General features: G+C 49.9%; 3 protein-coding genes and 1 long non-coding RNA gene across 9 annotated transcripts; 2 read left to right on the forward strand and 2 right to left on the reverse strand.

The window, feature by feature from the left end:
• The first annotated feature begins 65 nt into the window (after positions 1 to 65).
• SNRNP35 (small nuclear ribonucleoprotein U11/U12 subunit 35) lies at positions 66 to 20,534 on the forward strand. 3 transcript variants are annotated; one of them, XM_066331763.1, is made up of 3 exons: positions 172 to 1,370; positions 16,503 to 16,612; positions 19,546 to 20,534. In XM_066331763.1, the coding sequence occupies exon 3, from the start codon at positions 19,549 to 19,551 to the stop codon at positions 20,344 to 20,346; it is 798 nt and encodes a 265-aa protein (XP_066187860.1). In that variant the 5' UTR covers positions 172 to 1,370; positions 16,503 to 16,612; positions 19,546 to 19,548; the 3' UTR covers positions 20,347 to 20,534. The 3 variants fall into 3 exon arrangements, 2 of the variants coding, with proteins under 2 accessions (XP_066187860.1, XP_066187861.1); XR_010744954.1 differs by lacking the exons at positions 16,503 to 16,612; positions 19,546 to 20,534 and adding an exon at positions 2,568 to 2,693 and having other exon boundaries at positions 66 to 1,370; XM_066331764.1 differs by lacking the exons at positions 172 to 1,370; positions 16,503 to 16,612 and adding an exon at positions 18,755 to 18,862.
• Positions 1,706 to 2,666, reverse strand: LOC136369109 (uncharacterized). Its single transcript, XR_010744955.1, has 2 exons — positions 2,536 to 2,666; positions 1,706 to 2,392 (listed from the first exon to the last, which is right to left on the reverse strand). It is a non-coding gene; the product is annotated as an uncharacterized lncRNA (long non-coding RNA).
• KMT5A (lysine methyltransferase 5A) lies at positions 4,057 to 12,864 on the forward strand. 3 transcript variants are annotated; one of them, XM_066331757.1, is made up of 9 exons: positions 4,058 to 4,275; positions 4,584 to 4,678; positions 6,754 to 6,910; positions 7,689 to 7,905; positions 8,566 to 8,650; positions 9,007 to 9,066; positions 9,552 to 9,742; positions 10,449 to 10,585; positions 12,791 to 12,864. In XM_066331757.1, exons 1-9 carry the CDS (start codon positions 4,086 to 4,088, stop codon positions 12,847 to 12,849), a joined length of 1,191 nt encoding a protein of 396 aa, XP_066187854.1. In that variant the 5' UTR covers positions 4,058 to 4,085; the 3' UTR covers positions 12,850 to 12,864. The 3 variants fall into 3 exon arrangements, with proteins under 3 accessions (XP_066187857.1, XP_066187854.1, XP_066187855.1); XM_066331758.1 differs by having other exon boundaries at positions 12,795 to 12,823; XM_066331760.1 differs by lacking the exon at positions 12,791 to 12,864 and having other exon boundaries at positions 4,057 to 4,275; positions 10,449 to 12,683.
• On the reverse strand, positions 13,854 to 18,707 carry RILPL2 (Rab interacting lysosomal protein like 2). Of its 2 annotated transcripts, XM_066331766.1 has the most exons (4): positions 18,336 to 18,707; positions 17,000 to 17,151; positions 14,634 to 14,744; positions 13,854 to 14,155 (listed from the first exon to the last, which is right to left on the reverse strand). In XM_066331766.1, exons 1-4 carry the CDS (start codon positions 18,705 to 18,707, stop codon positions 14,131 to 14,133), a joined length of 660 nt encoding a protein of 219 aa, XP_066187863.1. In that variant the 3' UTR covers positions 13,854 to 14,130. The 2 variants fall into 2 exon arrangements, with proteins under 2 accessions (XP_066187863.1, XP_066187862.1); XM_066331765.1 differs by lacking the exons at positions 13,854 to 14,155; positions 14,634 to 14,744 and adding an exon at positions 14,753 to 15,220.
• Positions 20,535 to 21,079: the final 545 nt, after the last annotated feature.

Raw genomic sequence — 21,079 nt, forward strand, 5'->3', positions numbered from 1 at the left:
CCCGGTTCCTCCCCCCACAAAAAAAAAAAACCCCGGCGTATCCACCGTCCTTCAAATAAGCGACGTCCCCGCGGGCGGGCCCCGCCCCAGGGCGGCGGCCGCAGTCGAGCCTTGGCGATCCGGGCCCGGTTCCCGGTAGGGTGGGGGGAGGGGAAGGCGGAGGCGAACGGCTGCGAGCGGTCACGTGACCGAGGCTCCCTCAAGATGGCGGCCGCCGGCGAGAACGCGGCAGCGCGGCGGAGCTCTCGCGAGATCTCGCGTTTCTCGCTGCATCACGGGCAGTGTGGGGAGGCGCCGTGCGCGCGCCCCCGCCTGAGGCGGTGTTGGCGGGAGCGGCCTCGGAGCGCCGGGACCGGGCCGGGCTCGGGAATCGAGCCCCGGGGGCCGCCGGCCTGACGGGAAACGCTGTTATCTCATCCCGGCCCGTGCTTCCGCCCGTGAGTGCGTCTCACTTCAGGCGGCCGGCCCCCTGATCTCGTCCCGTCCCTCCGCAGTTGGCGGCTCCGAGCACTCCGGTGCGGCCGGTGCCACCCCCGGCCTGAGGACGCCGCCACCTCCGCCCCCTCACGGCGCTACGGCTCTGCAGTGTTCCTGCACGGGAACTGCCCCAGGAGAATGCGGGGGGACATACCTGCTGCCCTCCCTAGGACTGCCGCCCGTGGGGATGTGCTGGCACAGGAGTTTTCCCTTGCGAATATTTTACAAGCTGCTAATGTGAAAACTTGCTGCTGCAAAGAGTGAGTGAAAATCTGGAGATCACTCACGCTAGTATCACATTTGGAGACATCTTTTTAGCGCCGGAGTCCCCCAGACTGAGAAGACTTGTTAAAAAAGGCAACCTTCCAATAAAAATGCTTTCCCAGTTGTGTAAGAACATGAAAATTTGTCAGAACTTTCACACAGAATTGGGCCAGGCATAGATGAAGTGTGAGCAATCATGAAATTCCTTCAAGTGTTCAGTGCTACTCATTCAATCTTGTGCAAGTTTGCTTATTTTATCGTTAGACAAATTTAACAGGGATTAATATAACCAATAAAGGATTAGACAGATTAAGGTTAAACTATTTAAAGACAAAGCAACGTTAATTAAACTGACTTTAAGTAATTCAGATTAATCAGTGATCCTTCAGATGGAGAAAAAGACGACAGGAGCGTGGCCAGAGACCAGAAGAACAGTTTAAATGGCAGCTTTTATCTTGATTATTGCCCTCTGCACACTTCAGGCGAAGGCAGGATGAAGTACAGCTCACACGTGCTGAATCGAACTTTAAATCTCTGTACAATCGTGACAGGAAAGTGAGGGTTTCCATGCCTTGAGTCGAAAAAGGGAGTTACCTGTCAGCGTTTGTGATCATCCTCGACTGGAATAGGTGAGTGAGAATGCTGCTTTCCATTGGTGTGGAATTAGCACACGCACATTTCTCTGCAGGACTCTCTATCCACAGAATTTTGCATGTAATTCACGGATCTCACTGCACTCTCTTGTCAGAGATCTTTTTAAAAATCACTGGTAGATAAAATTCTGAATGTAATTATATTTTCTAATCTATGAAATGCAGTTAGCACCTACTGGCATTTTACTGTGTCACTTTATAAAATGATGTTGCTTAATGTAATACTCAGCAGTTACCCTCAGGGATTGTTTTTACTTGATCTCTAGCGGCTGAAGCACAAATTGTAGGGATTTCATCTTGTGAAAGAGAAATTTGTGTAAATGCTGCCATTTATTTTGCAAATTGCAAATATGACAGGTGCAATGTGAGAACTTGCTCTCAGGTGGGAATATTTAACAAGCATCTCCTCGGTATATTGGACAGAAAATGAAACTGTGAATTCAAAGATGTATTTAAAAAAAAAATCTAGACGAAGTGTTCATCGAGACTGAAGAGATCTACCTTGAAGATTTTCTTCTCTTTCTTAGCAAATCAACGCCTCGCTCGTTCTTCGTCCCCTTCCCCCACAGAAGAATTTCACATTTCCGCAGTCAAACGTGGTGCGCTCCGGGAGCCGCTCATGCGGCACTACGGGAGGCGGTATTTAGGTCACTGGGTTTGAGCGCTGGCTCCGGCGGGAGTCGCGCTGCTCCCTCTGGATCACGGGAGTCGGCAGCGCTCTGTCTCCGTGTGCTGCTGCGTGTCCTGAGTCACAGCCGCGCTCTTTTGGGCTTGCAGCCTTTAACATTTGAACTTCTCCTCATCTCTGCCTTTCGGTGGCACTCGGCTGAGGGGTAAAGCCAACGTGTTTTGGTAATTCTCGGGGTGATCCCACCGCGCCGCCAGCAGCGGCCGGTTCGAGATGACGTTGTTTTTCTTTGTTGCTCTGGGGAAGAGAATTCTTTGGCTTCCTTTGCCCTCTACTGGTGGCCCGCACGGCTTCGATGCCAACTCGGTTGCTTTGTTTAATATACATATAAAAAAATAGTTATTTAAAATGTACAGCCCCAAACAGCCGAGCAAAACCACAGCTGAGGGCGTTTCCAGACTTTCCCCAAGACATTAGGAAGAATGTTCCCCATTACTGCAAGAAGGAAATCACCTCAGTAATTGATGAAGATCTTTATTTTCCAGTTACATCCCAGCTGTGTGATAAGTACAGTGCTAACTGGGGTGGAAAAATCAGACCAGCGTCTGCTCTGGTGCTTTTGTGGGGAGCTTGGAATACCTGCCTTGATGGAATGGACATGGATGTTCACGGGATGACGGCCAGAGGGTGTCAGCTGGCTGCAGCTTTGAGTTCACAGGAAAATACTCAGTGGGTTTTGGTTCCATCTCGGTAAAATTCACGTGCCTGGTGATCAATGACACAGATGTAAGAAATAACGGTGCCCATACAGAGCTGGGTTTGTTCTGTCTTCTCCCAAAGTGCCTGCATGCAGAGCTATCACCTACCAGAAGAGGAGGGGGTGGACTGGAGTGCTGTGCTGCCTTCTGAGACTCCTCTGGGATTCACACCGAATTCCTGTCCTGTGAGCCCCCAGCTGCTCTGGGACGGCTCAGAAAGCACAAGGCCCTGAGTTCTTGCTTAAGACGAGGAGGGTTTTTTCCCTGTTGTTAAGGGAAAGGATTTTTCTCAGCTGTATCACCAAACTGGCTGTTCATGTCACTGTGGGAATGCCCAAGAGACCAGCAGCAGCCTGTGGCTACAGATAAGCCTCGGTGGGAAGCCACCCCTGTGGTGATAGCACTCGGGTGAGCACAAGTGTCACCACCCCGCGTCCTGGGCACACTCAGGTGGGCCTTGCTCCAGGAGGGGTAACACAGATAAGAAACAGGAGTCATGCACCGTTGCTCAATGTAAGTGTTCTGCTTATCGCGGAGCCCCGAAGTCCTGTGTGGCAATTTCTGGACTTCCATGATGGCATCCGCTTGGCATCCATCCAGATCCCCTGATCCCTGCGTGCTCTTTGCCATCGTACTTTCCTGATTTCCAAGTGTATGTACTAGTCCTGTTGGCAGCTTCTGCCCAGAGAATCGATGCTGAAGGCAGTTCCAGCTCTCCTGGTAATAATGATGCCTCTGTCATTTGGCTTGATAATATTTTAGCCGCCCTTATTATGGAAAAGGGATTTACACAAGGTCTTTGACGCTTTAGTGCAATATTGAGTATTGCCTGCTCTCCGGGCAGTCTTGGAAGATGGAACTAACAGACTTAAATTTCAACCGGGGAGATCTAAACCCAACATTGCGTAAAGCAGCCTAATAATTCCGAAGAGCAGAGCTTTTTTAGGGGTCCCCCGAATCCCCGCTGCGAGGTAGCGGGGGCCGTGTGCCCCGCGGAGAGGCGCAGGAGGGCGGCGGCGCTGGCGGGACGGCGGCGGGTGTTGCCGGTGCCCCGGCGGAGCGGACAGGGCGGGGGTAGCCCCGGGTCCCCCCGAGCTCCGCGGGGTCGCACGGCCCGGGGGTCCCGCTCCCGAGCGCTCCCGCCCACGTGGCGCGGCCCGGCCGCGGGAGGGGCGTTCCCTTCCCGGCCGCCAATCAGAGCGCCGCTTGCCCTCGGCACGGGCCAATCAGCGCCCGGCGAACACACATTTAAACCCCGTTCCCGGGAGCCGCAGCCACCGCGGCGTGACAGGGGGAGGGCGGGTTATGGCGCCTTGTACCAATCAGAGGCCTGCGGGCGATGATTGGCAGGAGGTTAAACCAATGGGGTTGCCGAGGGGAACGCGGCGTCGTCCTGCGGAGCGGTTGGCGGCGGCGGGGACTCCGCGGGGACAGTCGGGGCCGCCCGGCGCGGGGGCTCCGGGGCGCGGGGCCGCCGCCGCCGCCATGGCCGGAGGTGCGCGGGGCGGAGCGGGCACGAGCGGAGCGGGGCCGGGGCGCGGCGGGGCCGGCGAGGCTGGGCCCGCTCGGCGCGGGGCATCTCCGCGCCGCGGAAGCTCCTCCTGGGAGGTGCGGGGAGCCGGGGCCGGCGGGACTCCTCCCCCGCGCGGTGTGCGCAGCTCGCCGGGAAGGGGCTGGGCCGCCGCGGCTCGCCCTGCCGCATCCAGCCCTTTAAACATGGCGCAGGCCGCGGCGGCTGGGCGATGACCGCGGGCGGCAGCGCCGGACATGGCTCAGGCGCCGATCTTACCCCGTTGCTCCTAGGGAAGAACATGCCCAAGACCAGGGCGGGCGGCGTGGAGAAGGCAAGCCCCGAGAACGCTGAGAGGAAGGGCTCTGGCCGCCCCCGGGCCGGCGGGGTAAGCAGTGCCCGGGCCTGGGCGGGCGGAGCGGGGTGGGCAGCTCCCGGGGCTCTGCTGTGCCCTCCGCGTCCCCCCGGTGCGGGCGAGCGGTGTGCGGGTGCCCCGGGGAGCCGGGGGCCGCGGCCTTCCGGGGCCCTCCAATCATTCAGAAAAAGGCTGACTTTAGGTACAGTCGGGCTCTTCCTGTGTGTGTCTGTGCCCTACAGCAGACAGGCCCTAGGCTCGGCATTCCCTCCGTGCCATCCTCCCCGTCCTCTAGTTCTGTCACAAGCGGCTGGCCGGAGGCTGCTTGTCTTTTTGCATTTAACTCCCAATGGAAATAATTGCGGCTATTGCATCAAATCCCGGAGCCCCTCAGCAGCTTTTCGCGTGTTTTGCTGTGCCGAGAAAATCTCTTCTCTCCGGGGTCTGAAGCCTGGCACAGACAAAGACGTGGCAGCGGCGTCTGGGTTGTGCCAAGAGCGCAGCAGGCAGGGAGCTGGGAATGAAGGGAGGAAGCTATGCTGGAAAAATAGTTGTTCGTTTCCTGTTCATGGTGTATTCAAAGCCTGAAGGCTCAGCTGGCAGGTGGGCTGCTTTGGCCTTTCTCTCAAAATGCCCATATTTAAACTTCTTACAAAATCTTGAGGACTTTGAAGCTCAAGGTTCCTTGCTTGCAATTGGTAAAACGGAGTGTTTTCATGGGTTTTCATGCTTTGAAGCCTCGGTTTTTAAATAAGCAAGTTTTGCCTTTCACAGGCCTTTCAGAAATGTTGGAGGTCAGGGAATGTCCATCTGATTTGCTTGTTTTCAGGCTGATTCATCGCAATCTCAGTCCTTAGTAAAGTTTATTTGTGGACTAAGACTTGAGCCTTTAACTGGTCTGATTTTGTGTGAATTATGTACATAGGAAGTTTGTTATTCATGACTACGTTAATTATTAAAATTATCCTATCTGTTCTATTGTGTACTTTGTTTACTTTTTCAGTGTCTGTGACTGAAATACTAAGGTATTTGTTTAGTCAGCTATATTTGAACTATCTTTTTTTAACTACTGGGACCCTTTGTTCCTTGCTTTTCTTAAAAAAAAAAAATGCATATTTTTGTTGTTTTAACTGGCTTGCAATGTCTGAAAATTGCTTTTGGTTGAGTCAAACGATGGCCAAGAAAAACCTCATTCTGCCCAAGTTGCATCTGTTTGTCCATACACTGAGATTTCACGGTTGGAATCTCTGTGCCTGACAAACCCTGCACAGGCAAACCCAGCCAGGTGGCAGGAGACTGGAAAAGCAAAGGTGACAGGACTCCACTAATCTTTGCTAAATTTGACCCTGCTCACTGTTGGCATCTTGGAGCCTGTGAACTAACCCCAGGCTCTGTGGTGTCTGGCCATGCCAGAGGGTTTTGCTATTTTCTTGCCTGGGCTTTGAGTAGATTCTTTATGGTCTTTTTTGCCATAAACCACTTTTACACTCTGTCTGTATTGCATAATGGATAAAAAGAGAGCACTGTTTGTCTCCCGTGCTTTGCTGAGAGGTGTCACTCAAGGTAGGCTGTAAAACAGTCCTCTGCTGCTCAGTTGAGCATGTAATTTGCTGCAGCAACATTTGACACCTCCTGAGAGTAGCTGGGTAGCTCAAACCTCTCTGGCTGTGAGAGCACTGTACTGAGCCTGGCCAATTTTTGCTGCGTTATTCATATTTTTTTTGGCTTGTGCTCTTTGAGGCCGCCTTCCTCCCCAAGAGCTCAGGCTTGGGGTTGGGTTTTTTTTAGCACCAAAGTTCATACTGTGAAGCACAAGGGTGGAGGCTGGAGTTGGCTGTGACTACCCCATCCTGCCACATTTTATGTGCAAGCTCTCTCAGACAGAGAGCTTGCATTAGTTAAGTTTGCTCAGAGTGCTCAGCACTGTTATGTTTTCACTTAGAAATCACAATCTCTGTGAAGGTGATGCTTCAAACAGTGTAATTGCCATCAGCACAATCACCTCTCAGCCCTGGTTGCTGCAGACTTTTGTGGATGCCAACTTGAAGTTCTTGGAATCTCTGTGCTGAACTGATTTTTTTTTTTTTGTGTATGTGGGTCTGTTTTAGGAGAATGTGTTTATTGGTCAATCCAAAATCTACAGCTACCTGAATCCCAACAAAGCTCCTGGTGCTCGCCCCCCGCTTCAAGAAGAAAACTCTGTCATGTATCACGAGGTGAAATGTCAGGGCAAAACACTAAAGGAAACCTACAGGAAAGGAGCTGGTAAGACTGAGCTTTGGGTTGCTTATCTTGGTGAATGTGCTCCCACTGGCCCCAATTTTAACATTTTCATTGAGAAATAAAAGCAGTGAGGAGGAGCCCACATTTACCAGGCTTTCACAGGTGCTTCAGTGTGGTGACTGGGAATGGGAAATGTTCCCTGAGCTTATGAAGGGGAAGAAGACTCGTCTGGCTTGTGTTTGAAGGTGCATTTAACAGCCTTGGTAATTTGTCAAAGCACTTTGAGATATTTGAAGTCCCATTTGATGCAGGGAGTGTCAGGCTTTCTGGTAACTTGGGGCCTTTAGTTCCTAATTTGGCTCCCCAGTTTTGACAAGGAAGTGAAGATGGCTCTGGCTTGTCCCACTGCTGAGGCCTTGCAGCTGTGCTTCTTTCCTCCAGTGAGACTGAAACATCTGTCTCAGCAGATGGGACTGCTAATAACTGATGATTTACTCTACATAAAAAACGCTTTTCAGCTTTAAACCACACTCACCTACCTCTGCGTGGGTTGTCTGAGGAGGAGGATGTGGTTATATTGGGGTAGGATGCAAAAGAGCCAAGTAAATGTTGGGGAGTGAAGGTTTTTGTCAGTGCCAGCCCTTGGCGTGGATTTAGCCTGGGTGCTATTGCCCACTTGGTATCTGCAACACCTGCAGTGCAGGGTCACTGCTATCCTTTTTCTCTCACTTGACAGAACTATAAACTCTGGAATTCATTTAAAGCACTCGGGTCTAGTTGGCTCTAAGTTCAGAGCCTTACTCGATTTCCTTGTCACCAGGAAAAAAGAATGGTGGCAAAACAGTTGAAGGTGCTGTGAAACCAGAAGACCAGAAGGATAAGGAAGGTGGGTGCCATCCTTCAGTGCCCTCCTCTGATCAGAACCAAGAAACTGTGGAAACCCAAAAGACTCCCCTGGCTGCAGACTGTGCTGAGGAGGCCAATGCAAAGCCAGCTCAGAAGAAGATGGTTAAAGCAAAACGAGGACCAAGGAAAAAGTAAGTAATGTGTGGAATTGTGAAAGGACAGCTCTTTGTTTTCTCAAGGATATAATGCTTTAAAAGTCCTAAAATAGCATCCAAATACCTGCTTTGCAGAGGACTTGTTTGTCTTGAAAGCAAGGTTAATGTGTTCTATCACAAGTGAAATATTTGCTGGTCACCTATGGAAAAAAAAATAAATTAACGAGCCATTAAGACATTTTCCTGTGGACAAACGGGGATGTGTCCTGTCAGAAACAGAACAGTTGGAGGCTTCCTGGCTGAGCTGATCCCCTTTCTCATGGTATCAGAGAAATGTGAACTAACATTCATGAATTCCTTGCCAGCAGTTTTCGTGACCTAAATTTTCGAGTGCCTTCTGGCAAGGCACGCAGGGGGCCCCAGACTTGTAATGTGACCTTCAGCTGGTCTCCAACGACATGTCACTGTTATTGTTTGAGAATTAGTACTGGAGTAATGGAAATAGCCTGGGGAGGAAATGAGGATATAGCTGTGGCTTGAAGCTAAAAGTACTGATAAAAACCACTGGTACATATTGATCACTTTTCAACTTAGCAAGGTCAAATAAAAATTTCTTGCGCATACCTGCTCAAAAGATGCAACTTAACAAATAGTCTGAAGTGTGTGTGTGTGTGTTCTCTTTTTCTTACTCCTTAGAACACAAGGAAGAACACCAAACCGAAAAGTGACAGATTATTACCCAGTTAGAAGAAGTTCCAGGAAGAGCAAATCTGAATTAGAGGTAGTGCTTCTTGTTAAAATGACATTACTTATAATGTGTCTGATTAGCTGAAAATTTGGGGAGGTTTATAACTATCTGTAAATGTTTCCATTCCAAATGTAAATAACGTTGTGCACTGGAAGTATTGTTAAGAACATGCTTAAAATTTGGAAGTGCTGGTCCAGTTTAGAACAGAATCTAGCTGCTTATGTATTTGGGGGGGCAGGAATCTGTCTTTCTGCCATTCAGTTTGCTGGAAATAGGAGATGGTCTGAAACAATGAGTGTCACTGGTGGGTAATTTCCTTCCAGCTCTAGAATAAGTTACAAAAGCTATCAACAATATTGTGGTTTTGTTTGTTCTTGTTTATTCTGCAGACTGAGGAAAGGAGGAAAATAGACGAGCTGATTACAAGTGGGAAAGAAGAAGGAATGAAGGTAACTGCAGTGCCAACCTAAGTAGTCATGTAGTGTTTATTTTACAATATCTTGATGTTAATCTATTTAAACAGAGATTAGCAGAACTCAGTCTCAGGACCCTGTGATTCTCTGATTAAAATGCAGGAAACTTGAACACACAGTTCTGCCTTTTGAGTGAGCAATGTTGGTCTCTGAAGGATATGTTTGTGCAGCTCCTGTCTTAAATACTGAGGAGGCTTTAAGGTCTTTACAGAAATGCACTCCTAAGCTCTTTGATTGGAAGAGTTTGTGTCCAGCTACCCAGTAACTCAGAGTGTGTCCCAAACTCATCCTGTGTTTCTTCCACAGTGCCATGCATTGTGCTTCTACAGCTTTGTCTGCAGTACAGGCAAATTCCCTTCTGCAGCATTCTTTTAATGGCAGATCATTTCCTAGTAATCAGCATATCTGTAATGATTAAATCAGCTGGGAAATGAGACAGTATTTTCTCTTCAACTCAACAGATCGATTACATTGATGGCAAAGGGAGAGGAGTAATTGCTACTAAACATTTTAATCGAGGAGAATTTGTGGTTGAATATCATGGGGATCTCATCGAGATCACTGATGCCAAGAAACGAGAGGCTGTGTATGCTCAAGACCCATCCACAGGCTGCTACATGTACTATTTCCAGTACCTCAGCAAAACCTACTGGTAAGCTCCAGTTTCCATTCATAGAGGCTTTGAATGCTGCTAATTCTTTTTTTGTTTTCATGTAAATTTTTTGTTTATAACGGGAACTGTGAATTATGAAATCTTTTGGAGCACTGATCCCTAGTCTGAGAGCCTCCCATATGTCTGGGCTATGAGGAATTGTAGGTGACTCAAAGCCCTGTTCTTTGAAGTACAGCACAAACTATGTGGAGAGTTGCATCTGCTTGGATGAGGCTTGTAGTTCTGCAGTGGTCTTCTGCCTAAATTCATCCTCTTGTAAAATGAACTCCTTTATCTGAGTTGAGAGGAGTTGGTTTGGAAAGCAGGATGGACAGACTACCTGCAAAAGAAACATTTCTTTCAACTCTAACTGGGTATCCTTGTTTCTCCAATCTCTGACACCCACTTCAGTCCAAGCTTTATAATTTGTTTCACATCTGGATTCTGCTATTCCTGGAAACAGGCAGCTCAAACAGCCCAAAGGTTTCAGAAAAATCTCCCAGAGTCGTTTCAGTTTTCCTGCCTTGCCATATTACGGCTGTGTATTTAATCACGGTTGTTCTGTGATGTAACACGATCATCTGTTTCTCCTTAATTTTTCAAAACTCATGTGAATTACTCCTTCTTTTGACTTGCACTTTGGGCTCTGTCCACCAACATTCCCCTGTCCCAGGCCCAATCCCAGCTTCTGTTCTTGCTCTTTCAGTGTCGATGCTACGAAAGAAACGAATCGTCTGGGAAGGCTCATTAATCACAGCAAGTGTGGCAACTGTCAGACCAAGCTGCACGACATCGATGGTGTGCCTCATCTCATCCTCATCGCTTCCAGGGACATTAATGCAGGTGAAGAACTGTTGTACGACTATGGAGACAGAAGCAAAGCTTCCATTGAAGCTCACCCGTGGCTGAAACACTAATTCATCTTCCTTGTTTTGGGTTTTTTTTGGTTTTGGACTGAGTGTTCTACAGGAGTCAGTGAATTTATTTTTTTTTTTTCCTGCCCTCACTTCCCTCAGCTTTCTCTAGTGGACTGCTTATGGTCTTCCAAGCTCCTTAAAAACTGCCTTTTTGCTTTGCAGTATTTAAATACCTATTACAGTTTTCCAGGCAGGCTTGAATAATTGATCTTAGATTGCCAAAACTTTTATATCGTAAAAGGAAAACCCTCCTTAAAATTCGAATGCTTCTGCATAGTGACCAGTGCCACTTGAGCAGTGAAAGACTTGCACAGAAACTTAATCACTGGCGTTGTGCTTCTGGCTTTTGCAAGGAAATCTCACGCTCCACTTTGGGGTGCTGAACTTGGCTTTATGACAGAAGTACTGCTGTACTCTGACTTGGTCATCCAGTGGCTTTCACAGCCCCGTGCTGACAGGCTTCTCTTGAGATGGATGCTATTGTCATTCTCAAATAATTTATGGTAGGAATCCAGTTTCTCCTGTGTCGTCCGTTCTGTTGAACTTCAAATGCACTGGCACTGAGGGAGAAGGATGGTCAGATTGACTGCTTCCTTTGGAGAAATGACTCCCAGCCAAATGAGGGTGAATTTTGATAGACTGGGTTGATACTGATTACAGATGTGGAGATAGAACTTCACAGGGAGAATCAATGTTTGACATTTGCTTATTTTCTAAACTTTGAGAAGGTACCTTTTTTATAGTTGATGGTTGATTTTTGGAGGAGGTGTCTCCCAGAGGATTTTAAAGAAGTAAAAGCTCTCTCCAAAAATTTTTATATTACCTTCCTATGCTAATTAGCCACACATCAGAAGCTATTTATTTACTGTGAATGCTTGAAGTAGAGCATAGTGGTTCCAAAAAAAAAAAAAAAAATAGGAGTCATCTTCATATGCAGCTTCAAACTGTAGTGATGGAGTTCATGCAGTGAAGAAAGTAGATTCCTTATTGCCTGGTCCTGTAGGTCTGTCCAGCACAGTCTGGTCCCACTGTCTCACATGGGAGTTGAGCTCTTGGCATCTCGTGGATGTTGGGAACGTTTCTGTTGGAGAGCCAAATCTGGGATATAGGCAGGCAATACAATGCAGGTCCTTTATGTTAAAGATGAATTCTTACCAGTTGGAATTTTTGCCAAGGCAGGCTTGGCATGTGTGTAGATGAAAATGGCTGTGAGCCATCAGCCACGCTTGCTGCTGGAAGATGTCAGCAAGGGGATCTGTGGCTCTCTTAATGTCTTCTATTCCTCATGTCTTGAAGGCTGCTGCTGTTCCAGCTGAATGCCCTCTAGACAATCTTATGCTTGCCTATGTGATAGGTCAGATAGCAACAACATCCTGGTTGTGTGCTCCAGCAGCAAGAGAGGTGGCTTAGTGATGTATTTTTTAAATTAAAAACTTGAAGACAATGTCTCTGTAAAATAAAGAATATATTTATTATTGATGAAACGGCTGCTATACTACCTGTGTCTCCATTGCAGTTCTTGAGCATTTTCAAAGAAAGCTGTGAAAATCATTAGCTGTTAAATGCTTTATATTATTTACTGCTTCACACAAGGCAAACTCGTCAGAGCAAGCCTGGGTGTTTTCCCATTTCTGAAGAATTAACTGGAGACCTGTTACATTACGTGTACTGAGTTTCAGGTAAGCCTCCTTGGCCAACTTGTCTGAGTTGGCACTGATTTTTCTCTGGTCTCAGTAACAGAGACCTCAGCAATGTGTACAGTGTCCTGTTAAACTAGAGCACTTCCCTTAAGTCAAAATTGGAATAAGATTTTTTTTTGTTTGTTTGTTTTATTTAAACATTTACTTGTTCTCTATCAGGTTGAATAGCTTAAAACCTCTGTACTTCAGCATCACTTTTGTAAACAAGAAAGGGGAAAGATCTCCCTTGTTTTACATAAAAAGAAAATGTCTTCTCTGAAATCTTAACTGGTAATTGAGTAGCACTGCGTTGGAGGATGGAAATAAAGCTCATGTTGCACTGCATATGTATCCTTTACTTTTCTAGGAACATGTACAGAGATCAATAGCTCCATCTCCCATGTACTTCTCACAGGATGTGTCATTTGGATGTCTATCTCTGTGCCTCACAGGAAGGCTTCATCTTCTAACAAGGTGTCACAGGGAAAGACACCATTGGCTTGGGAGCTAAACTGTTTTTTTTTCAAAGGAGATTGGAAAATACATGCCTGGATACACCATGGAAGAGGATGGAATTCAGATCACGTGTAAGCATCTCTCTTCAGCTCAGAGGCACATTATTCTGGCTGTTGCTGATTGTTTCTTTGTTTAATTTTTCTGTGCATAAACCTTCTGCTCAGGCAGTGCAGTTACTGCCTTCCCTGCTGCCATGCTCTAGAAAATACACAGTGAGGGCATGGCCAAGGCTCACGGATATTTAGAAGATGGAAGAAGGACTTGAGTGGTTCTGTGCCTTGGCTGAGGTCAGCCCTCTGTGGTGTGGCCTTACTGACACACAGTTGTTCCTGACCTCTGCAGGGAGGCTGCAGCTCTGCCTTCTGCCGAGCCACATTCACACTGTGCAGCTGAGCAGATGTGTGAAATGTCCTATATTTTTCGTGCTGCCAGTGCAGGAGAGGGAATCAAAAGACTTCAGAGCCTGCTTTTATTTCTGAAGAGAGTAAGATCACAGTTTGATACCTGTCACTGCTGCTTTTATGTCTGTTCAGACTTTCCTGCTCTGGATATTCTACCTTTCTAAATGGAGAACCTAATTGGTGTCTTTCAAGCTTCTTTTCCCACTCCTCTGTTTGCCCTATATGCTTCCACTGGTGCTAAATCTCATTACTGGGGCCAACACAGAGCTTGTGGCAGGTGATTGAAAGAACAGAGCTTATGCAAAACACGACTGCCTACCACAGGAGACCTTCATCTGTCAGAAATGAAATGTTTGGTGCACCTGTTCCAGTCTGAGCACTGCCTGCACCTCAGTCCTTCCTGTGGGCAGAGCCCAACTGCAGCAGCTTTTCTTCTTTTGCTGTGCTTTTCTCCACTGTTCCAGCTCACCCCCAAACACCCACTTGTGAAGGGCATGCCTCTCTTAACTTCTCTTCATCTTACAAAATCATTGGGGCTGAATGTTTTGGTAGCTGGACAGGATAAGTGTGCCCTAGTACAGACCATCCCAGGCTCTTTTAATGAGAATAAACCCCAGCTTTGTATAAACATTTTATTTTCTAAACATGGGTAATGTCTGACGGTAAGAAATACAAAAAAAATGTCTGTTTCAAACAGCTTCTGAAAAAGCAGAGTACAATCTATTCTGAAAGAATATTATACAACATGAATTTAATGAGATTGCTCATTCTCTACAGTAGGAGTGATGCTGCTGCTTCCAATCATTGTCTTTCCCAACGCCTCTGAGGCTCATCAGTGCCATTCTCACCAGCAGCAGTTAAATCCTCGAGGATGCTCATTTTCCATGCTTAAAAGAAAACCTAAAAAAAGAAAAAAATCAATAGCAGAAATGAAACAATAACGTACAACTGGAAACCAAGGAACAGGCAGGGGCTTGGCCCTGTCAGTGTGCTGTTTTGGGGGGACTTTAGGGACAGACCCTGAGCTCGTGGGTTTTGTGTACAGTATAAACAATATAAACCCTGGGGCCAGCCAGGGTGCTTCACAGCACTGAGGGGCTGGCAGGGGAGGCAAGTATTCAATCATTTTGCTCAGGAATGCTTGTTTTTCCTAGGAAAAAAAGTGACTCCCTGCCTGCCTGGGTGGAGGTTGCTTTCCTGTGCAGTGCTTTTTTTCCCCAGGAAGAGATTGCTTTATCAGGTTTTTAACTTTACATGGAGAGCAGAAAACAATATCCAGCCAATTAGGCTAAAGTTCAGCATCCATCCCTGGATTTACTGTGTAAGGAGTGGGCCATGTTCTCACAAATTCTGCCCCAAAATCTGCAGACAAACTTACAGTCGTTTGATGATTGTCTTCTCTTCGCTGTCCTTGCTGGTGCCAGCACTGCTGCCAGAGGCTACTTTTTCCAGTTCTTCATTTTGGTCCCTTTTCTGTGAGATGATCCCACTGGGAAAGGAAATGGTTTTGTTTATTTTCTGTGGGTTTGTGCAGAGTGTGACAGTGCATGAGTTAGACCTCTCACTGGGCAGCTCGGACATGGGTGAATGAGTGTTCACAGGACACAGGGATGGCAGCCCAGCCTCTTCCTTGTAGTGAACTGAAAATAATGAATTATTATCCCTAAATACAATGTAATGGTGCCAGGGTTATGCTTTAATGAGAACACTAAAAAAGTAACAAACTGCCTCCTCCACAGAAACAAAAAAAAAAAGGGCAAATCATAATGGGGGTGAAAGAGAAGTGATAATCACTCTTGGATTTGTGGGAAAATCCAAGGCTCAGAGGAGGGTGGGGACACAAATGGTGAATTTCTGCAGGGGTGGATGTGTTGTACCTGAGCCTGCCAGGCTCTCAGCAGGCCTGGGAACAGAGGGGACATTCCCAGCTCTCCTGCAAGGCAGGTGCCTGTTCCTCTTTCCACCCTACAGAGGAGAGAGAAAAAAAAGCTTTGCCTCAGCTCTGGATTTTGCCATCCCACTTCAGTGTTTCTACACTCCACAAGTTGTAACCGCCTACTCCAGGCACCAGTTTCAGTTGGACCAAAGGGTGTTTTCCCTGCCTGGAACGGGGTTAGATTTTCCCAGGCTGCTCACTCAGTGTTTTCACAGCGTGTCCTGAGCTGCCCTCAGCCATTGGGAGAGCTCAGTGGATCAAAGCCTGGGACTGCAGTAGCTGCAGGCAAAGAGTAGCCAAGCAACACTCAACTGGATTCAGAAATAAAAACACAGAGTGCTTAAACACTGCTGTGACATCAGGCACAGGGCAATTCTGAGGCAATCTCCTCTTGGACAAATGACACAGTGAGCTGTTGGGTGACACTGCACAGCTCTAACAGCTGCATGGTAACTTCTACCCAGAAATCATGATGAAAAATGCAGCCCCCAAATGCCACCAGTCACTTTGAGCCAGTCTCTGAGATGTTTGTCCACTATGTACCAGGCATTTTAGAACATATATTTATCCTCTTCTGCTGCACAATTCCTCTTTACTACAATTACAACTAGGATTTTATGTGACTGTTCAGAGGGAAAATGGGGTTTGGCTTAAGCTGTAACACTGTATGAAGAGATAACCTCAACATTACTCGACCTGAAAAGCAGCCCTGCCCTGCTCTTGGTGCAGAGCACTGTGACTCAGATCACTAAAAACATCAAACCATTCCCACTTACATTTTTAACTTGGCCTGTACTAAGCTGTGTAACAGCTGGGAAATCAAAGCAAGAAGCCATTCCAGTGGTGCACAGCAAAGCATCCAGCTGAGCTGGGGAGGTGCTGTCAGGGCAGTTTGTAAATTCTTGGGTCTGACTTCTTGGTTTAAGCTGCCTGTTACAGACAAGGCAAAGGGCGGGCTCCTGGTCTGCAGGAGGGTGGTGCTGAGATATCCCCACTGAGATCTAATGTGCTGAGACATTTTGTGTCTAGATTAAAAAGTGATTTCTTGACCCAAAGAGTTTATAATCCAACCTGATGAGAGGCTGGGAAGAAGAGCTTTTTGGGGTGAATGGATTTGTAGCACCAAGATCCAGACCCTTCCCACATCCCACCCTTTGACTCACACTGACTCTCCCTTCAAGGAAGACCAAACCCTTCTCTGAAATCACTTGCTTTGCACACTTCAAGGGCCTTACACAACCCTCTGCTGGCAGTCTTAAAAACCCCACAGCTTATCATGAATGATGAAAGAGCTCAATATTCTGTTTCTAGATCAGTGCCATACTTCCGTGGGAGTGAAGGACCAGAGATCAACCAGCATCGTGCTGCAGGAGGAAGGAAACTTTGACTAAAGCTGAGCTGGAAACCCCCTGTGCTCTTTGGTATGTAGTGTGGCTTTAGACACAGTGTGTGTGTGCAACTGCTGGGACTGCACAGAGCAATTCTGTGCACGAGAACCCAGCCTGGATGTGCAGTGGGAGTAACTGGGTGTGGGCTGAGAGTGGAACAATTATGGCAACGGGCTGAGAACTGCGCAGAGGAAAAGGGAGTTTGGTTTTTTAATCATGTTGCATAGAGACTTCATTGTTCCCCCCTTTTTCTTTGCTCACTTGTATGCTCTGGGGAGCACAGGGGTCACTTACAGACCTGGACAGTGCCTTTATCCTGACCTAGGGGCCCAAACCTGCAAGACTTTCACCTGATAAGCTTCCCAGACATGAAATACTTATTATTATTAGTTTGAATTCTCTGCTGACTTCAAGCTTTACCTCTTATAGCACTGCAGCTCCTCTTGCACCACCAGAAGCTGAGCTTTCAGCTGGTTCCTCTCTTGCAATACATCTCGGAGCTCCTGTAACGTGAAGCGGGGCCGGTTGGGGTCTGTCAGGTCTATCACCATTTGATCTGGTCCAAGGCTGGGCTGTAAAAGAAACAGCACTGGATCTTGTAACCTCTCAAAAACCTCAGCATTCAGAGAGTAAAGTAGCTGGATTTTATAAATATGGAATTTTTAGAACTAGTATGAATGCATCACAATCCTGATTTTTTTTTCCTCTAAGCAGTTAATTATAGTTCTTCATATTTTTGTGTTCCCTTAGTGGCTGTGTTCCCAGGCCAAGTACAGGCCACAGCTATGACAGGCTCTGACCACAGTTAAAAGCAAAGTCTCTGTACCAAAGAGTTTGCAATCTAGTTGTCGAGAAGATGCTTTTATCAGATTCTTCTCAGGTGATCAGAGAGGCTGAGCCATCTAATGCCACACCAAAATTCCGTGTCAAAGAAAAGTGAGAACTCAACTCGCCTTTTTTAATTTAAAACCTTTGTAGCAATCAAGACATCCATTTCCCTCACAAGGAGGTTACAAAACCTCAGTGTTTGCATACAGTTGTCGCTATGGGGCCGGTGCTGTGCAAGAGCTGAACACGGTAGGTTCGTACTCTGAACTCTGTGCGTGTCTGCACAACTTTCCTGGGTCAGTGACTACAGTGAAACTGGAGCGAGGAATCCACAGCACGGCCACCCGTAAGCACGCCGAAGGAAAGAGCTTCAAGGCTTTCACGGCCAAAGACGGGAAGTGACTTTGTGAGACTCGTCTTGCTGACACAAAAGAGACCGCAAGTGCCGGCCGGCTCATCTGGTGTGTTCTGGGTGCGCTCCGCGACCCGCGCGTGGTGTGCCCGTGCTGGGCAAGGGGCCCGTGTCCTGTGTGTCCCGTGTGTCCCGTGTGTCCCGGCCCTGTCCCGTGTGTCCCGTGTGTCCTGGCCGTGTCCTGTGTGCTCCGTGTGCCCCGGCCGTGTCCTGTGTGCTCCGTGTGTCCCATGTGTCCCGGCCGTGTCCCGTGTGTCCCGGCCCTGTCCCGTGTGTCCTGTGTGCTCCGTGTGCCCCAGCCGTGTCCTGTGTGCTCCGTGTGTCCCATGTGTCCCGGCCCTGTCCCGTGTGTCCTGTGTGCTCCGTGTGTCCCATGTGTCCCGGCCGTGTCCTGTGTGCTCCATGTGTCCCGGCCGTGTCCCGTGTGCCCCGTGTGCCTGACCCTGTCCCGTGTGTCCCGGTCGTGTCCCGTGTGCTCCGTGTGTCCCCTGTGTCCCGGCCGTGTCCCGCACCCACCTGCGGGGCGCTCCCGTGGCTGGCGGCCCGCAGCTGCTCCAGCTCCCTCCGGAGGCTGTCCCGCTCCCGCCGCAGCTGCTCCTCGGCCACGCTGCTCTCGCTCACCAGCGCCTCAAGCATCTCCAGCACCCTGACGATCCTGAACTGCAGGCGGGCGCGGGCGGCGGGCAGCTGCGGCCCGGCGCGGAGCTGCAGCAGGTCCCGGCCCACCACGGAGGAGATGTCGTAGACATCCGCGGCCGTCAGCTGGAACGGGCTCTTCTCCAGGGCGCTCTCCGGGCCGCCATCCTCATCCTCCTCCTCCTCCTCCTCCTCCTCCTCCTCCTCCTCCTCCTCCTCCAGCTCCTCCTCCCCGTCCGGGCCCCGCTCCATGCCCGCCGCTCCCTCCCTCCCGGCCGGGCGGCGCTGCCGGCGGTGCCGCGGGCGGAGCGGCTCCTCCCGCCCCCGGCGCTCCCATGGCCGCGGCCCCGCGCCGCTTCCCGCCCTGCCCCTTCCCCTGAGGAGGCGCCGCCCGCTCTGCGCTGCCGGTAAGGGCCGGGCGGCTCTGGGGCGGCCCCGGGAACCGCCGCCGAGGCGGGTGAAGCCAGCGGCCTTTCCGCAGCGCCACAGCCGCCTCGGCGGCTCAGGGAGCGGGGCGGGGGGACTGAGGGGCTCCGGCCGGGCGGGAGAGGGGAAAAGGGCTGAAATGGAGATCGGCGGTGGGTGAGGGCACGGGCGGGAGCGGGGCTGAGGGGCCTCCGGGGGCCCGCGGGGGAAGGCCGGGCCCTCACTCCGGGCCCTCAGACCGGGCTCCTCAGGCCGGGCCCCTCAGACCGGACCTCTCACTCCGGGCCCCTCAGGCCGGGCCCCTCAGGCCGGGCCCCTCAGGCCGGACCCTCACTCCGGCCCCTCACTCCGGGCCCCTCACTCCGGCCCCTCAGGCCGGACCCTCCCTCCGGACCCTCACTCCAGGCCCTCAGACCGGACCCTCACTCCGGGCCCTCACTCCGGGCCCCTCAGGGCGGCCTAGGCCCGGGCAGGACGCCGCTCCCCGGCCCGGCTCTCTCCCGCCGTGCGGACCCGAACAACAGCGACGCGGCTGGTTTATTTCCGTGTGGCACGCTCTGGGGGATTTCTGGGTGAACACTAAGTGCAGCGGCGGTGCCGGCCGCGCTTCTTGCACAGGCTGTTCCTGACACTGCCGTGTGCCATGTGTGCTCTCCCCCACTAGACGATGGCTGACTGGGCGCCCATAGCGAAGGAGTACGACCCCCTGAAGGCTGGCAGCATCGATGGCACGGACGAGGAGCCCCACGACCGGGCCATATGGCGGGCGATGCTGGCACGGTACGTACCCAACAAGGGCGTCACGGGAGATCCTCACCTCACCCTCTTCGTGGCGAGGCTCAATCTTCAGACCACAGAGGAGAAGTTAAAGGAGGTTTTTTCCCGCTATGGAGACATCAGAAAGATCCGTCTGGTTCGAGACCTGGTGACGGGATTTTCCAAGGGTTACGCGTTTATTGAGTACAAAGAGGAGCGTGCTCTCCTGAAGGCCCACAGAGATGCCAACAGGCTGGTCATTGACCAGCACGAGATCTTTGTAGACTTCGAACTGGAAAGAACTCTCAAAGGATGGATTCCCCGGAGGCTTGGGGGTGGGTTTGGAGGCAAGAAGGAATCCGGGCAGCTGCGGTTCGGAGGACGGGACAGACCGTTCCGAAAGCCCATCAATTTGCCAAACATGAAAAATGATTTCTATGGAGAAGGATCATCAGAGAAAAGAAACTGGTCTCGTGAGGGAATGAGGGACTGGAGAACAAGGGACCGGGACCACGAGAGGAGCAGGGACAAACGCTGGCCAGAAAGGGAGAGGTCATGGGCTTGGGGTGACAGTGAGAGAGAGAGGGACTCCAAAGAGGAGAGGAGCAGGGGGAGGGAAAGGAAGGACAGAGACAGGAAGGACAGGGATAGAGACCGCAGCAGGGACAGAGACACCAAGAAGCAAAGAGATGATGATAAGCACCGATAGGTGACGGTGCCTTGGGGTGTGTGACCCACCCTTATGGCAGCTCAGGGCTGTGACAGCGTTCCCAGAACAAGCCGTGGTGTTGCCACCTTGTGCCTGACTCTGCTGCCAGCAGCTCTGCAGTTTGGTTCCTGATGCAGTTCAGTGTGTCGGGTTGTTCTTTAGAGAAAATAAACTTTTGTATTAATGTTTTTGAACTGGTGAGTGCTGTAAGAAAGGCACCATGTGTACAGGCATCCCCTGAGCTGAGCACACACCTTGTCTGGGTCAGGGGTTACCTGTGGGCCAGATGTCCACACGTGTTATGTGCTGGAGACACAGGAATGGAATAGCAACAAACTGAAACTTCTGTGCCCCAAAACAGAAGCTGATAGGAAGGGGCTTTATTTTTGTGAAGACACTAGGACAGTCAAGGCCTTTATTGATACTGTGTCCTTAACTAGTTCTGCCAGGAGAAAGAGAAACATGGAACCAACCCACTGTCTGTGACATGGGAGGATGAAAGTCCTTTGAACAGAGGAATGTGCACTACAGGGCAGTCAGCAGGTCAGAAAATGCCTCATCTTCCTGATGAATCCGTGGACAGTCGCTGAAGGAGGGTGTCATGGGTAAATGAGGTTGCAGCTGCACCCACTCTGTCCTCACCCTTCTACACAGGGTTTTAATCCATTCTGGAAACTGGATTTGCTGCTGGTTGTAGCTGAATTGGGGGAAACAGAAGGCAAAACATCTTTCT

This window comes from Sylvia atricapilla, chromosome 17, assembly GCF_009819655.1.
Source record: "Sylvia atricapilla isolate bSylAtr1 chromosome 17, bSylAtr1.pri, whole genome shotgun sequence".
NCBI classification, from domain to species: domain Eukaryota; kingdom Metazoa; phylum Chordata; class Aves; order Passeriformes; family Sylviidae; genus Sylvia; species Sylvia atricapilla.